The sequence below is a fragment of the Oryx dammah genome, unplaced genomic scaffold (assembly GCF_014754425.2).
Source record: "Oryx dammah isolate SB20612 unplaced genomic scaffold, SCBI_Odam_1.1 HiC_scaffold_27, whole genome shotgun sequence".
NCBI lineage: Eukaryota > Metazoa > Chordata > Mammalia > Artiodactyla > Bovidae > Oryx > Oryx dammah.
This window is the reverse complement of record NW_024070211.1, coordinates 7397656-7414378: the sequence shown is the minus strand read 5'-3', so window position 1 is coordinate 7414378 and position 16723 is coordinate 7397656. Positions and strand designations below refer to the sequence as shown.

Sequence of the window (16723 nt, the reverse complement as noted above, 5' to 3'; positions counted from 1 at the left end):
CCCCAGAAAACTTCATGGCAACTCACAGACTCTCTCCTTCTACTACTGACCGAAGGAGACCAGATACTCAGAGATTCTCAGATAAAGAGCTGCAAGCATCACTAGCTTCATCATCTGGATCCAGGTGGGCAAGTTAACCAACGGCCATCAGGCTCCAGCCAACACTTTTAGCTGCATGTAAATTAATTATGTGCCATTTTCTAATTATACCAGAAACTCACTTTCTCCTCTTTGAAAATTCTTCCCTCGATGGGAATTTTTTTTCACGCTATATTCTCCTCTTGGTTTCCTATCCAATTTTCCTATTCTTTCCTGTAATTCAGTTGAGATGTGAAAGAAACTGCACTCCACCGAGAGACCCAAGGCGCCACATCCCTTCATTCATTCATTCACTCTGTTGAACAGGCTCGGTACTGGGACACAAAAAGTAAATATCATGCTGCCCCTGCCCTCAACAGTTCCCCATTCTTGCAAACCTCCTAGGAAGGCCCAAATATTGGTGAAAGCCATTCCCTTCAAGACTTTCACTAGATCAGTTGCTCTGACCTTTTAAAAGAGGCAAAAGGAATGGAGTTGGGCGGGTGGGGGGTGGGTAGCCAGCCAGGATTATTTGTTCCATTTTATAAATGGAACAAAGCTTCCCTTGTAGCTCAGTTGGTAAAGAATCTGCCTGCAGTGCAGGAGACCCAGGTTTGATTCCTGGGTAGGGAAGATCCCCTGGAGAAGAAAATGGCAACTCACATCAGTATTCTTGCCTGGAGAATCCCATGGACAGAGGAGCCTGGCAGGCTACAGTACACGGGGTCCCAATAATTGGACACAACTTAGCAACTAAACCACCACCACCTCCAATGCAAAAACTTGAGTTTCAGACAGGGTAAGGAAGACAAGGGAAGGAAAGCAACTAAGTTATTTTATAAGTCAGGCCTTGTGCTTTTTCATTCTCATCCACACCCTGTGAGGTGGGTGTTATCACCCCTTTACATATGCAGAAACACTGACAAGATTAAAGAGCCCATCCAAAAGTTACCCACTCTGTACCTGTCAGGAAAAGTGAAAGGAAAGTGAAGTTGCTCAGTCCTGTCTGACTCTTTGTGACCCCATGGACTGTAGCCTGCTAGGACCCTCCGTCCATGGGATTCTCCAGGCAAGAATACTGGAGTTGGTTGCCATTTCCTTCTCCAGGGGATCTTCCCAACACAGGGATCGAACCCAGGTCTCCCGTACTGCAGGCAGACTCTTTACTGTCTGAGCCACCAGGGGATCCTACCTGGCAGAGCTGGGCTCAAACACAGGTGTGACCCCATAGCAAAACTCTCAGCCTGCTGACTCAGGTCAGCATGGAATTGGGAACCTCCTGCTTTCCCATCCTTTGCCAGGTCTTCTAGGCCAGTGGTTCTTAAACTTGATCAAGCATCAGAATCACCTGGAGGGCTTGTTAAAACACATATTGCTGAACCCCACCCCCAGAGTTTTTGATTCAGTAGCTCTAGGGTGGGGCTGAGAATCTGCATTTCTATGGAGTTCCCAGCTGATGACGCTGATGATGATGGTCCAAGGATCACACTTTGAGAATACCGTTTTTTTGTTTTTTAAGGTGAACCAATAATTCTCTTTTAAAAAACTATGACTCTTTCCTCTCGCTCCTCATTTCAAAAGTGACACAGGGTCACTTTGTAAAACACAATATATAACACATGGAATATACAGAAACATTGGAATAGAGAGACTAGAATTCACCCACATTCCTCTGCTCAGAGATAAGCACAGTTAACAGTCTGGCAGTATCTCATCAATTTTCAACATCCATGCTGGTGAGAAGCAGGGTGACACATTAGTGTGGAGCATCCTTTTGGCCCCTTATAAGATCCCAGCTCTTCAGCAAGATCTGGGGGGGGGGGGGGGCGGGCCTGGGACAAGCTGAAATCCCCTCACTTGCAAAATTGTATTTATACTCCCATCCCTCACTGAAGTGCTGGGAGGGTTACAGGAGATGATTCCTTATCAAATACCGGACCCTCTGTCCACTGTACAGTCAGCGCTCAAATAAAGACTTGGCTGTTACTTTTGTTTTAACCAAAGGGTGCTTTGGATAGATACGCTCTTTACGTTTACAGCCCTGAGACTCTTCCTCCCCGTCGTCCTCCCTGTGGACCCCTGAAGACCCTCTGGGCTCCAGACACCGACAGGGGACTCCTACTAGGAGAGAGCAGCAGACCGAGTGGCAGGCGCCGCCGCCCTTAGGGTCCTCGCAGGGGCCTCTCGGCCCAGTTGCCTGTTTTACAGCCCGGTCTTAACGAGGGTTTTTAACTTTTCATTCACCAGCAGCGTAGCTCTGACTTTTAATAACACGACAAAAATTTGCTCCTGGCAATCATGGTTTCGACCACAAAACCACAGCGGGAGGCGTTCCTGGTTAACTCTTTCAGCGCTGCAGGCAGTCTGGAGCCCAAGCGCTCTCGGAGCTTGGGTGGAGCGGCGGCGGCGGCGAGGCCTGAGGTCACAGACCGGGATGGGATGGGTCGGGTCCCCCTCCTACCCTCCCTTGAGGCTCTCCAAGCTTCAGGGAGGAAGATGGTTTCAGATTCAGACAGCTTCGGGGAGGAAGATGGTTTCAGACAGGTGGTGGGGGCCAGACTGTGGCGAAAGGGGAATCCCAGCGTGCCTCCCTCACTTCCCTCTCTTTCCTTCATTCCACAGACCTACTGCGTGCTGAATACTTAATCTCTACACCCTTCATTTCCTCAACAGACGGGACGGGACAGCACTGGCCAACCAGGCGCCCAATACACCCTCGCGTTCAACAAAGATGCTTCTCCAAACATGGCAGCCTTACTGCGACCCGTATAGCTCTCTCGTGGAGCCGTTTCCCGCGAGAAAAGGGCGTCTGGCAGCGACTTCCGGCGCCCCCGGCGCCCCAAGATCTCTTGCGACCGGCTCCAGCCCCCGAGGCGCTGGGTAGGAACCGCGGGCTGGAGGCACCAGCGGTTTGTGGAGGACTGGAGGCTGGCAGATGCGCCCAGCCCCAACCACATGAAAAGTCCCGTGCGCCCCACCTGCCAGCTGCTTTGAGCTGGCTTTTAACTCCACTGCTTGGCCTCCATGCCCGCCAAGAGCCAGCCTTCGAAGTGGCCTAGTAATTGGGCTCTCACATTTATGGAGCTCCTCCACCGGATTGGGTGGTCCACCTTCGGGTGCCCCTGTTTTCCCGACCAGGTAGATGTCTGTCTCCTTACTGAAGAGACTAGGAAACTGAGGGTCAGGGAAGAGAAGCAGATTCACTAGGATCCTGAAGTTACTAAGTGGCAGACTTTAGACTCTTGTGCAAGTCGGGCTTTTCCCACTATATCAGGGCCTGGCAAGAGGTGGTCATTCCTTCCGGATCAAGAGGGATGCGAGGACCAGTTCTCTTTAACTGAACTTCTGGGGCAGGGCAGCAGCAAGATAGTACCCGCAGCACAAGCAGCTCAAAACTTGCAAGCCAAGCAGTGGATTCCGCCCCCAACCCCCCTTTATCAGTAAAGGCACTTGAGCCCCCAGGCACTGAGACTCTGTCATTGTAATCTTTAGTGATGACTTCAGACTCTACCTGCAATTACTCAGCAGGCACAGGTTCCCCTCACCCCACCCCAACTGGAGAAGCCTCCACTGTCAGGAACTCTGACTTCAGACTCAAATCATTAAGGAGGAGAAATGCAGGAAACCTTTTTGTTCGAGCAGCCCAGCTTCAAGACACTTAGCCCTAAGCAACACCAATGAATACATTTCTGTCTGCAGTCTCTGCTGTGCTGACTAGCAGAGCTAAATGGGATGGAGACACAGCAGATGTTTTTTGTTTTCAAAGTATAGAATAATAGAAAGCAAGAACTAATAGAATATTGAAAGAATACTAGAAATATTAAATTAGATTTAAAATATTAGAAATAATAATAGAAAGCAAGAAATGCTTATTGATTAGTTATTTCTGTATGAAGTAACAAAGGTATTTTAGATTGCTCCTTAACCAGGATTTAAACCAATTGCTTTTCTAAAGTTACTGGATACCCCAACAGCTCCATTAAGTGAGTACCAATATGACCACAATTTACAGGTGAGGAAACTGACCCTCAGGTGAAGTGGCTTGGCCAAAGTCACACAGCTGATTAGTGGCAGAGCTAGAACTTGAACCTCGGTGTTGGCTCCATTGACCTGCTCTTATTCCAGTTGTTAACACGTTATCAACCCCATTCCAGAGAAATCTGATGGCCAGTGATTCTACCATGGACATAGATGGCTAACCCGGGAGAATCCAAGAGCTGACTGGTATCATGGAAACTTGTCTGCAGTCAGGCCCCACCACACGCTATGCTGTTAGGTCTTCATGTTCTTAATCTATTAAGGAGTAGCTAGGAAAAAAAATATTGTTCAGTCCTTGACTCTGCCCTCTTACCTTTGAGGGTGGAAGGAAAAGGACAGTCTGTGTTTTAGGAGCCTGGTTTCTGCCAGCTCCCTAAACTCAGGTTACAGCAGCCCAGAATCCCAGCCTCATCCCACCTTCTCTGAGGTCTGGACCCCGAGCTGGGAGTCCATGGTGAAAGTCAGCATCAGCCAGCAGGGATTCTAAATCCCAGTTGTGGGGAAGAAGTCACCTGCGTCCTGTCAGGCAGTAGAGATGACCTCACTGAAAACCACAGCTCAGCCTCCTCAGCTTTAGAACAGCCTCTGCATGAAGTCAACCACATTTTATTGAATGCTTCTTCAGACCTTGGCTCTGTGCTAAGCATTTTACAGAGTTTATCACACTTAACTCTCAATAATCCTATAGAACATCCTTGTACCCATTTTCTAGATGAGGAAAATGAAGCCCAGATCAGTTCAATGACTTGTCCAAATCAAGATCACACAGCACATGAGGAGCTGAGCCTGGATTCGAACATAGGTCAAGCCGACTAAAGAGTGCATATGTTTAACCAGCACATTTAACTTTCCCACTTGGGACTATTCCAACCCAACAAGCAAGTCCCTTTAGAAAAACCCAACTCTCTGCCTAAGACAGTTCTTAGAACCACCTCAAAAAAGTTCTCTGGGGCAAGAAAATGGAAAGCCTAGATAGGATTGGCCGCTGTCTCTGACTTCCAGGGCCCCTTCGATGTATCAGAAAGTGGTACCGAAAGCCTTCACAGTTTCAGTCCTGTGTTTCCCTACCTGGCTCGAAACTGCTCAGCAGAGAGAGAAAGGAGAGAAAAAAAAAAAAAAGATTTTCCCAGGGAAACACTCAGCTCTCGCTTGAAACGGGGCTTGCCTCAACACGCCAGAGTGAGATCGTCAGCCCATTCATTTACCCTTACAAATTGCTCTGTGAATCTTGGCGCCGGTCTCCCTGCCCTTTCCCCTTCTAGAAACCCCATACAGCCTCCCCGCTCAGAGAGCGCCAGGCATCCACGGTTGTTTACTCACTCAAGTTCATTCGACATCTTCCTGCTCCCAGGCTCCCAGGCTCCCAGGCTGGAACGATGGATCGGCACCGGGCACTGAGGCTCTGCTGACCGCTCGTCTCTAATTCTCGCCTGACACAGACATTCCCTGCCCAGGGAACTGTTTGATTTATGTTGAGGTTTCAGTGTGGGGATTCTGCTGACAGGTAGGTTCCCGGCAGTGCTGGCGCTGATTGGCTACAGGTACAGGTGCCGGCGACAGCAGGTATACCTCAACAGGTGCAGCTGTTAACTCTTGGCCTGCCGAGTTGGGGGCGGAGCCATGGGGGGGCTGGCTGGGTGGAACTGGCCAATTCCTTCCTTGGTGAGGGGGTGGGAGTGGAGATGAGGTAGGAGGGAGGAGAAAAAAAAAAAATGCTGGAGAGAAGATAGCCAGAGGAAAAGTACAGGGACCAACAGATACTTGGCTGCAGGAAATCTCGATTCCTGTTTCTAGTATCCTGGATACTTGGAACATTGGAACATCCTTCCCCCCACCCCCCTCCCGCGCTACCACCACCCTGCTAAATTCCCTTGGCCTCCTCCCCTAGCCAGCATGGACTACTTCACAGCCACCAGGGAATTCCCAGAGGAGAGAGCAGATCTTCCCTTGAGGGCCTCTGTGCAAGGCCCCTTTCTTTTTTCCTAGAGCTCTCCCTTTAAGGGAACCCTTATTTCTGAATAGTCTTTTACAGTTATTCAGGTGATTTCTCTTGATGGCTCTCAGCAACCCACTGTGGTAGCACTCTCTCTTCCTCCCCCCCGCCACACACTTCACAGGTGAGGAAATGGAAGCCGGAGGGTAAACGTGACTTGCCCAAGGGCATGAGCTAGTGAGTGTCAGAGCCCAGATCTGAATCTTCAGTCATCTCACCCCGAACGTGGCTGTCCCTTTGAGCTGAAGTCACTGGCCTCAATTCAGCAGACATGTATGGAACACCTAATGTGTGCCAGGCCCTACTCTGGGTTCTGGGGAGACAGGTCAAAAAGACAGGTCACTGCTCTTGGAGTTTATGATCTGGGGGGTGTGTGTGTGTGTGTTGGTGGCCAGGAGTGGGGGTGTAGGAGGCAGGCAGCCTTTTATTTGGTGTGATACAGATCTGAGTGAGATGTCAGCAAACCACATACCTCTGGCCAGCACACAAGGGATGGAAAAGTTGAAATCGATCACCTTCGAAACCTTTAGCTAGCCGGTCATTTCCCAAACTCCAGTAAGTGCTTCATTCTGCATTGGAAACGCAGGAGAAATCAGTTGCCTGTTAGACTAAGTAATTGTGGAATGATTGCCATGAGCTGTCTTCCATAAAGAACAAGGTTGGTAAACCCAGAAGATCCACAAACAAACAGGAGAATGCTAGAACTTTTTATAGAGCTTCCACCACAAGTAATCTGAACTGAAGTCTAAGCCAGTCTTGGTATCTTTTGTTTTCCTCTCTCTCTCTCTCTTTTCTACTCCCCACCCCCCACCTCCACCCGCCACACACACACACCTTTTGACACATCATCCCTTTCCTCTGTCTTCCTGAGAGCCTCACCTTGGCCCACTCCTTTCTCTCTCAGGGAAAGGTGGAGTTTCAGCTACTGCTGCCAGTCTGATGGAGGTTTTCAAGGTAAGGCCAGAATCCAGAGGCGCCCTCTTGGGGTGTGGTCAGGCCTGTGGAGAGAGGATACTGGGTTTGAAAATGGTCAGAGGTTCGTTCCTCGCTGGAAGCTATGCTGGGGACAATGGAGGGGGTCCTGACAAATAACAGTAAATAATCATAATAATTGCTGATGAAGCCACCTCTTCAGAGCACGCCTCTCCCGCTACCCTTGTTAAAGTAGACATTCAGTCACTCTATCACACCACTTAATTCTGGCTCTCTGAATCCCTTGTGACTTTTGGACATCTCTCTAAATTGTTTATTGTCTTTCATCCCTTCTTCTAGAATGTAAACTCTGTAAGAGGAGAGACCTTGTCTGGGTCACTGTTGAATCTCCAGTGCCTTCCATGGTGTCTGGCACGTGGTCGGTGCCCAGCGTACCTCACGCATCAGGCATTGTGCTAAGCCTTTGCGTACCTTGTCTCCTTAAAACCTCTGTATGCCATAGGCCCTTGTGTTATCCCTGCTTTAGGGATGAGGAGATGGAGGTATGAAGTGATTAAATAAGTTCCTCAAGCTGCATGGCCTAGGAGTGGTAGCGCTAGAGTTGGGATCTGATCAGAGAGCAGAGCTTGGATGCCCAAGCCCTTGGCAGGGTTTATTGGTGGCAGGAGGGCCATTTGGTGCCAGTTGTAACTGCAGAGCTTAGTACTGCCCGAAGGATGGCACACTTGTCTGTGTCCCTGTCTGCCCGCCTCCTGGAAGGCTGTGAAGTTTCTTTCAGCTGTGTTGCAACTCCTGGTAAAGGGCCATGGGGATGACTCATGCTGGCTGGGCTCAGGTGGAGACTGGGAACCCAGGCAGCGTGTCTGTGCTTGCTGGGCTTTTTAAATGGGTCCTCTCTCTCTACACCTCTGGATTGTGACTCTTTAATCGCCCTCACCCATCTACAGAGATCAGCAGGTTGTGGGGCAGAGGGTTTTTAACGTCTCCACACATGAAATGTCCAGAAGGCACCTGGATGAGATGGAGGGACTGTGGTCCAGGGTAGGTTGGCAGGAGCCAGTTGATAAGGTTGCTAGGACCCCCTCCAGCAGGAGCTAAGCCTCCCAGTCTGAGGGCGTTGGCTATTCTAGGCCTTCGCTGAAGGATTCAGAGATGCCAGGTTTTTTAGAGAGACGCTACCCAAGCTTTGCCCCCACTCCTACCCCTTTCCTACTCCTGTGTGGCGTGGGCACAGCCCAGGGCGCAGCTGGGCTGGCATCTCTTCCCCTTCTTGGATTGGCCCAGTTCTTGGTTTCTTGGCAGAGGAGATTGAAAACAGAGACTCACCAATTGTATGTGACATAATGATTGTATTCACAATAATAACAGTAGGTAATGATGACTGCAATTTATTTCATGTTTGTATATTGCAAGCATAGTGCTAAGAGTTATCTGTGCTATCTGATAGTATTACTCTGAGACTGACCTGGGTTCAGATCCTAGCCCAACTGTTTACTAGCTGTGTGATTTTGGGCCAATGACTTAAGCGTTCTGAGTCTGCTTCCTCACCTATAAATGGTTATAAACATGGTATCCCCCTCGTAAGGTTATTATGAGGATTAAATAGGATAATGTAGATGAAGTGCAATGTTGTTGTGTAGTCAGTAGAGTCCGACTCTGCAATCCCAGGGACTACAGCCCATGTAGTCCAGGCTCCACTGTGCATGGGATTTCCCAGACAAGAATATTGGAGTGGGCTGCCATTTCCTCCTCCAGGGAATCTTCCTGACCCAGGGATCAGCCCTGTGTCTCCTGCACTGGCAGGCGGGTTCTTTACCACTGAGCCCCCAAGGAAGCCTGCCTGGCACTTTGTTGTTCTTTGGTCGATAAGTCATGTCCAACTCTCGGTCACTCCATGGACTGCAGCACTCCAGGCTCCTCTGTCCTCCCCTGTCTCCCAGTAATTTGCTCAAATTCGTGTCCATGAAGGCTGGGAGAGATCGACGGCAAAAAGGAAGGGGATGGCAAAAGATGAGATGGTTAAATGGCTTCACCGACTCAGTGGACATGAATTTGAGTCTGACACATAGCACTCAGTAACTGTTAGGAAAGTTTTTGCTCCAAAATCACAGATGGTGACTGCAGCCATGAAATTAAAAGACCCTTTCTCCTTGGAAGAAAAGTTATGACCAACATATTAAAAAGCAGAGACATTACTTTGCCAAAAAAGGTCCATCTAGTCAAAGCTATGGTTTTTCCTGTAGTCATGTATGGATGTGAGAGTTGGGCCATAAAGAAAGCTGAGTGCTGAAGAACTGATGCTGTTGAATGGTGGTGTTGGAAAAGACACTTGAGAGTCCCTTGGACTGCAAGGAGATCTAACCAGTCCATCCTAAAGAAAATCAGTCCTGAATAGTCATTGGAAGGACTGATGCTGAAGCTGAGACGCCAGTACTTTGGCCACCTGATGGGAAGAACTGACTCATTTGAAAAGACCCTGATGCTGGGAAAGATTGACGGCAGGAGGAGAAGGGGACAACACAGGATGAGATGGGATGGCATCACGGACTCAATGGACATGAGTTTGAGTAAACTCCGGGAGTTGGTGATGGACAGGGAGGCCTGGCGTGCTGCGGTCCATGGGGTCACAAAGAGTCGGACACGACAGAGCAACTGAACTGAACTGAAAGGTTAGGACCACTGAGTTAGGTGACTGCTGAGAGCCAGAGCTGCTTTGTATGTCTCTGCAGCTTGTGCGATGCACACTCACAGTGCTGTTTACAGTAGGGGCCTTGCAGTGTTGAACGTGGATGCCCTGCTAACAGCTCGTCCTTTTCTAACACGTTAAAACTTTATGGTGGTTCCACACTTAATGACCATTTTTTGACCTATATAAAAACATGGAAAGGACAAATACCCAAATGTCGACAGTTCCTCTATGGGTGCCGAAATGACAGAATTCTATTTATTTATTTGGTTTGTTTGGCCATGTGGCGGCTTGTGTTATCTTACATCCCCAACTGGGGATCTTAGTTCCGTGACCAGGGGTTGAACCCAGGCCCACAGCCGTGAAAGCGCAGAGCCCTAACCACTGAACCACCAAAGAATTCCCCAGGATGACAAAATTTTAATTGTTTCCCTATCCTTCTCCTCCCTGACCAAAGTTTCTGCATTGGTTGTGCTTTTGTGATTAGGAATTATAAACAAAATCCCAGTTTAAATGTCATTCAGTTCAGTTCAGTCGCTCAGTCGTGTCTGACTCTGCGACCCCATGAACCACAGCACGCCAGGCCTCCCTGTCCATCACCAACTCCCAGAGTTGACCCAAACTCATGCCCATTGAGTCGGTAATGCCATCCAACCATCTCGTCCTCTGTCGTCCCCTTCTCCTCTTGCCCTCAATCTTTCCCAGCATCGAGGTCTTTTCAAATGAGTCAGCTCTTCACATAAGGTGGCTGAAGTATTGGAGTTTCAGCTTCAACATCAGTCCTTCCAACGAACACCCAGGACTAATCTTTAGGATGGACTGATGGATCTCCTCACAGTCCGAGGGACTCTCAAGAGTCTTTTCCAACATCACAGTTCAAAAGCATCAGTTCTTCTGCACTCAGCTTTCTTTTAGTCCAACTCTCACATCCATACATGACTACTGGAAAAACCATAGCCTTGACTAGATGGACTTTTGTTGGCAAAGTAATGTCTCTGCTTTTTAATATGCTATCTAAGTTGGTCATAACTTTCCTTCCAAGGAGTAAGCGTCTTTTAATTTCATGGCTGCAGTCACTATCTGCAGTGATTTGGGAGCCCCTCAAAATTAAGTCAGCCACTGTTTCCACATCTATTTGCCATGAAATGATGGGACCAGATGCCAAGATCTTAGTTTTCTGAGTGTTGAGCTTTAAGCCAAATTTTTCACTCTCTGCTTTTACTTTCATCAAGAGGCTCTTTAGTTCTTCTTCACTTTCTGCCATAATTAAATCAAAATAAATGCCCTTTGACTAAATGGTCATAATGTCCCATTCTTCCTGGAGTAAAAGTGGAGATAAAGATAATAAAAGCTCAGAGTCCTTGCTGAGAGCTTCCCTATAAGATGCATGAATGGAGAATAGGGCTCTCCAACCTGAAGGCTCTGGGCAGTGAAATCAGGAATTAGAGCAGATCTTGATTAGAATTATTATCATTTATTGAGCACTTACTCTGTGAAGCTTTCTTTAAATGCTTTGTGTCATTCCTCCCTGCAAAATGGGATCACGTTATTCTTTCCAGACAGACAACAACTAGAGTGTTGAGCAACTCCAGAGTCAGCTGCCCAAGGCCTTGGACAAGCAACTTCACCTCCTCATTACTCAGATTTCCTCCTCAGTGAAATGATCACTATGAGAATTAAAGGAGATATCATGGTGTCCTTAGTATGTGCCAGGCACAGTTCTAGATGTCTTAGTACATATCACGTAATTGTCTTGAGTCCCGTGGCATAGTTGTTATAATTTTCCCCACCTTACAGAGGAGGAGCAGCCTCAGAAAGGTGCGGTAACTCATCAAAGATCACTTGGCTATCTACTGAGTATTCAAGTAAGATCAAATCAAGCTCTACCTGACCCCAAAGCCATGGGCACAGTCCTTTCAACCTCCTGTGTTCCCTTTTGGAACAAAGTCATGGATGGATGGATGGATGGGTAGAAGGAAAGAAGGAAGGAGGCAAAGAAAGTAGGTAGGTTGGTTGATAGCACTTACAAGGTAAGGAAGGATTTGTTAGCATTTGGACTGCAGGAACTATACAAGGAAAAACCTCCCTTGGTACTTTGTCCCAGATCTCAACAAGTGTTCAAGAAATATTTGTTGAATAAATGAAAAATGAACCAATGTGTATAATTTACACAAGGTCATTGACATTCTGGCATATCAGCTGTTGCCTTCTGTCCCCACCCCCAAGGAAAGACCTCCAAGTTTGAATCCCTGCCCTTCCTGTTATTAGCATATACCTTTGGGCCAGTGACTCAGTCTGTAAATTTCAGGGTCCCCATCGTCCCTCAGTGGGATTGATCTGCAGAGTAAATAAGGTCTCCATGTAGACCTAATGGCCAGGAGTAGGTAGCTGGTATTATAGGTGAGCACCCAGCTTAGAAAGGGATCCCCAGCCACCACCTATTATTGGCCTGACTACACAGTTTGTGGCACTCAGCACTCAACCTTCCTTAAAAACAGTTCCTTCAGGGAATTCCCTGGTGGTTCAGTGGTTAGGATTCCGCACTTTCATTGCTAAGGCCAGAATTCAATCCCTGGTCTGGGAAATAAGATCCAGCAAGCTGCTCAGTGCAGTCAGGGGAAAAAAAAAAAAAAAAGCCTCTTCTATGTGTAAAGCTCTTTTCAGCTTACATAGTGTTTTCCTATGGTTTATCTTCTCTGATAAAGCCATAGAGAGGCAGGGCAGAATGTTGTCACTGGCCCCACATGATATGTAAACTGAGGCTTAAAGAAAACACCCCTACTGAAGCAAAGGAGTTTGGATTGGAACTTCAGATTTGGGACAAAGCATCACCGTAGATACCATTATGGATCCTGTGGGTCCCGTAATACTGTCCTCGGTGTGCACCTAAAGCCCTGTTTCATCCTGATGTTCCTCTCTACCCCGTCCCTGGACTTAAGTGGAGGGACAGGCCACACACCCAGCATACAGAATATAGCCCTAACTAGAAGGCACGGAAGGACCTGGAAGTTGTATTTATGAAGAATCAGGACAAGGAGTGGGCAGCCTCCAGGCCCTTTTACACTCTGTACTTTAGATTTTTATCACAGTTCTGCCAATAACACCACCTACATTCCTTCTGAGAGGAATGGAAGGACATGAGGAATCATGGGGTCTCAAGTCATCCTGAGAGCTCCCTTAAAAGAAAAAAAAAAATCTGGAAACAGAGAAGCAGGTTTGCTTTTTTTTTTTTTCCACTTATCAAGTTGATAAAGATGAAAGAAAATGGTGTTGGCAAGGGTGAGAGAAAGCAAGCTGTCTCCTTGCTGGAGGGAGTGTGAATCAGTCCAGACTTTGGAGTTAGATTTCAACTCATCCTTTGATCTTACATTTTCACTCATAGGAATTTAGCCTAAGCAAATAATCTGTGTGTGGAGAGTTATCTGCAAGGATATGCATCAGAGCATTGTTTATAATTCTGAAAAATTAGAATTAATATAAATACCCTTCAGCAGAAGCTCAGTGAAGTAAATTAAGATCCTTGAATATAGTTGGATATTGAATCACAGTTCAAAAGGATGCTATAGAAAGCCCCTTAACACCGTGAAAATTACTTCCTCTGCTTACAGCACAATTATTAGCATTTTTGAGTCTTTACTGTGTTCGAGGCACTGAGCTCAGTTGTTTAGTTTCATTTAATCCTCACAACAACCAAGTGAAGTAAGTGCTATTATCTTTATTTTACAAGCAAGGGAAGTGAGGCCTAGAAGAGAAATGTCTGGCAGTGGTTCAGTCTCTCGGTCCAGCTCTTAGTGACCCCAAGGACTGCAGCACACCAGGCTTCCCTGTCCTCCACCATCTGCCGGTGTTTTCTCCACCCAAGGTCATTTCCAGGGATCTCTGAGCTGGTCTCGAATGAACCTGGGTCTGATTCCCTACTTTTAAGTCTTTCAGCTACTCTTTACCTTTAGTGAATGAGTCCTTTCCTATTTTTAAAACCCATTTCCATGAATGGAGAAAGAATAGGAAAGGTACACACCAGAGAGTATCGGGGGTGGGGTAGGATCAGGGGCGATTTATAGTTTATTCTTTTCGTATATCTGTCAACATTATTTCTCCCATTAATAGGGAGAAAAAAAGAGAGAGAGAGAGAGAGACTCTTTATAGTTACTAAGGAATAGCAAGTCAGAGAAGGCTTATCCCTGAACTGAGAAGGAAGAAGTGGCCAGACTGCTATCTGGAGATTCTTTCTCTGTTGCCAGGAACCAGCCAGAACAGGAGGCAGCCAGAGAGACCAGTGCCAGGAAGAATGTGGCTGCTGTCCTGGAAGGAGAGGACCCACTGGGAAGAACAGAACCCGGCCGGCTCAGCCCCCTGAGGCTTACTCTCTCCAGGGACCTGGCCTCGGGCCCTAGTAGCCCACCTCCTACCACTGTGGGCCATCACCAGCCCACTTCAGAAAAAGGTCATTAAACCAGATACTGCCCGCTTCCAAATAAATGAGAGCTTCAAGCAAAAGTAAGTGAGAAGCACCTTAGTCCCTACCACCACCCTGGCAAGCAAGGGTGAAAATGCATTTTCTTCTGTATTTCATCTATCTGAAGGGGTCACCCTGGGGACTTGGGTATTCAGATGACGGTCTCCTTGAGGAACTACAGAGGAAGAATGTCCAAGGCCTGGTTTGTACAGAGAGGATCCTGGACCCCCAGTTGCTGAATGGAAGAAGTGAGGGTCTGGAGTCAGGGCTGCCATCCTAGGTTAGAGGGAGCTGGGGTAGGGTGGGGTGGTTGGGACAGGTGTGGCCTGCTCCAGGCTTAAGGAGGTTCAGATAGGCACAATTAACCCATAAAGTCCTTTCCTTTTCCTTAAGGGTTTTCCTTCTAAGGCTGCCTCTGATGTTTGTTTAGATCTCATCTCACTGGAGGAGGGTGTAGTGGGAGGGGAGCTCTGTACTTTCTGGGGAAGGCAGAGGTCCACGTGGTCAGAGGTTAAGTGCTTGACCTTGCTCACCGAGGGGAGGGTTTTGCTGAATCCTCCGCTGGCCTGCCCAGAAGACTTTTTTAAGTCTCTCAGTTGGGGTTAAGATGGTCCAGCGGTGGGGATAGGAAAGGGGAATAGTTCAGAAACTGGCCTAGAGGGACCTGCGAACCATATCTTACACCAAGATCAGGTCCCTCAGGCGGGCAGTTAACTCGGAAGGTCAGCAACCACTCACCACGCCTCACTTGCCCCAGCTCACCTTTCAGACTGCGTTCCAGACAGGCTGCCCATACGGCCTAGCCATGTGTCCTGCGGTGGCATGGCCAGCTTTCCCTCCCAGACCAGCTCGTTTATTTGGCTCCGTCACCCCCACCCCAGTTGCTCTGGAATCCAGCTGTGTTCACACGTCAATTCATTTGTTCATTCAGTGAGTATGGAGACTTATTTCATCATTCAGTTCAGTCGCTCAGTCGTGTCTGACTCTCTGTGACCCTATGGACTGCAGCAACTCCCCGAGTTTGCTCAAACTCAGGTCCATCACATCAGTGATGCCATCCAACCACCTCATCCTCTGTCGTCCCCTTCTCCTCCCGCTTTCAATCTTTCCCACCATCAGAGTCTTTTCCAATGAATTGGTTCTTTGCATCAGGTGGCCAAAGTACTATTATAATGATTTTTTAAATTTCATCATTAAAAATTATAACAGTAGCTCTCATTTTTTGAACACGTAACTATATATCAGACTGGGCTAAGCATGTTACCTGCCCTGTTTCACTCAATCCTTACAACTGCCCAAAGATTGAGGTACAGTCATCACCTCTGCTTTATAAGTGTGGAAACAGGCTTAAAGGAGTGAAGGAATTGAGTGACCAAGCCGGGATTTGAACCCAGGCTGTTTGGCTCATAAATTCAATCCCTGAACCACCATTTTCTGTTGCCTGAAAAAGCAGTCATTCAGTGAACTTAGTGAGGGCCAGCTCTGGCCAAGCATCTATACACAGGGTGGGGAGAGAATGAACAATGTGTCTCTTTCTGCTCACACGGAAGCCTGGTGGGTGAACCTTCATCAGATTCGTCTGTTGCGGAAAACCTTTCCACCTTTCTCTGTCTGTGGCTGTAGTTTTGTGAAATCGGTTTTACTCTCAGATAACAGTGATTCGTGTGTGCTGGAGGATTCCGTGAGAGTTCACTGTCATCTGCAGACGCACCTGCCTCGGTGCACACACACATACACAGCAAAGCTCATCTGGTTGGGAACTTCGATTCTGGAGATGAGCTACTTGAGTTCAGATCTTGAGTCTGCCATTTACTACCTGTGTGACCTTGGGCAAGTCCTTTGATCTCTTTGATCCTCCGTTTCTTCCTCTTTAAACTTCTACTTTGTAAGGTTTTACATGAGGTAACACATGCAAAGCGTTTACACCACTTTTGTACACTCAGTCCTAATGATGTAAGCTATTGTTGCTATCATTAGGGATGGGCCTAGCTGGCCTCCCCAGTGAAACAGTGTGTTCTTGTCTTGTCTCTTCCTTTGCTCCTGCCACCCAGGACACTCAGCCCAAGGCAGGTGTGCCTGGGAGTTAGTCACCAGGCTCCCCAGCCTCACAGGGGACGTGAGCATGAATGTTCCCCTCTGCCCAGGCGCCTCTGAAATCTGAGTCATGCCTCGGCAGTTCTCCCTAAAGAGAGATTTCCTTCAGCCTCAACCCACCTCCCTGTCGCAGTAAACTCAGTCCTTCATACCCTCCTAGGTCGTGTGCAGATCCCTGCAGTTTTACCCGCTGATGGACCCTAGGGAAATCGCCCTGGAGATCAGAATCTTGATAGGCAGATGATAGAGACTTGACTCTCTAGCCAGTGGCTTTGACTCTTTGTACTTCCAACTTCCTAGTGGTCTCTGAATTGACTGATGGCCCAGTTTAGGGTCACAGTATTTCATTTGGCCATCCTTGAACTAAGTGACAACTCAGACACAAGCACTGTCCGGATGGGACAAGCTCGGGAGCTTATGTTTGTTTCACTCTCTTCCACTCTCC

At 47.9% G+C, this 16723-nt stretch overlaps 1 protein-coding gene across 1 annotated transcript in view; it reads right to left on the bottom strand.

Moving 5' to 3' along the window:
- GRHL3 (grainyhead like transcription factor 3) overlaps positions 1-5528 on the bottom strand; it is a 36445-nt gene extending 30917 nt beyond the window's left edge. The window contains exon 1 of the mRNA XM_040229611.1: positions 5437-5528. Coding sequence (XP_040085545.1) covers positions 5437-5453 — 17 coding nt within the window. The 5' untranslated portion in view covers positions 5454-5528. The remainder of the gene's footprint in view (positions 1-5436) is intronic.
- Positions 5529-16723: the final 11195 nt, after the last annotated feature.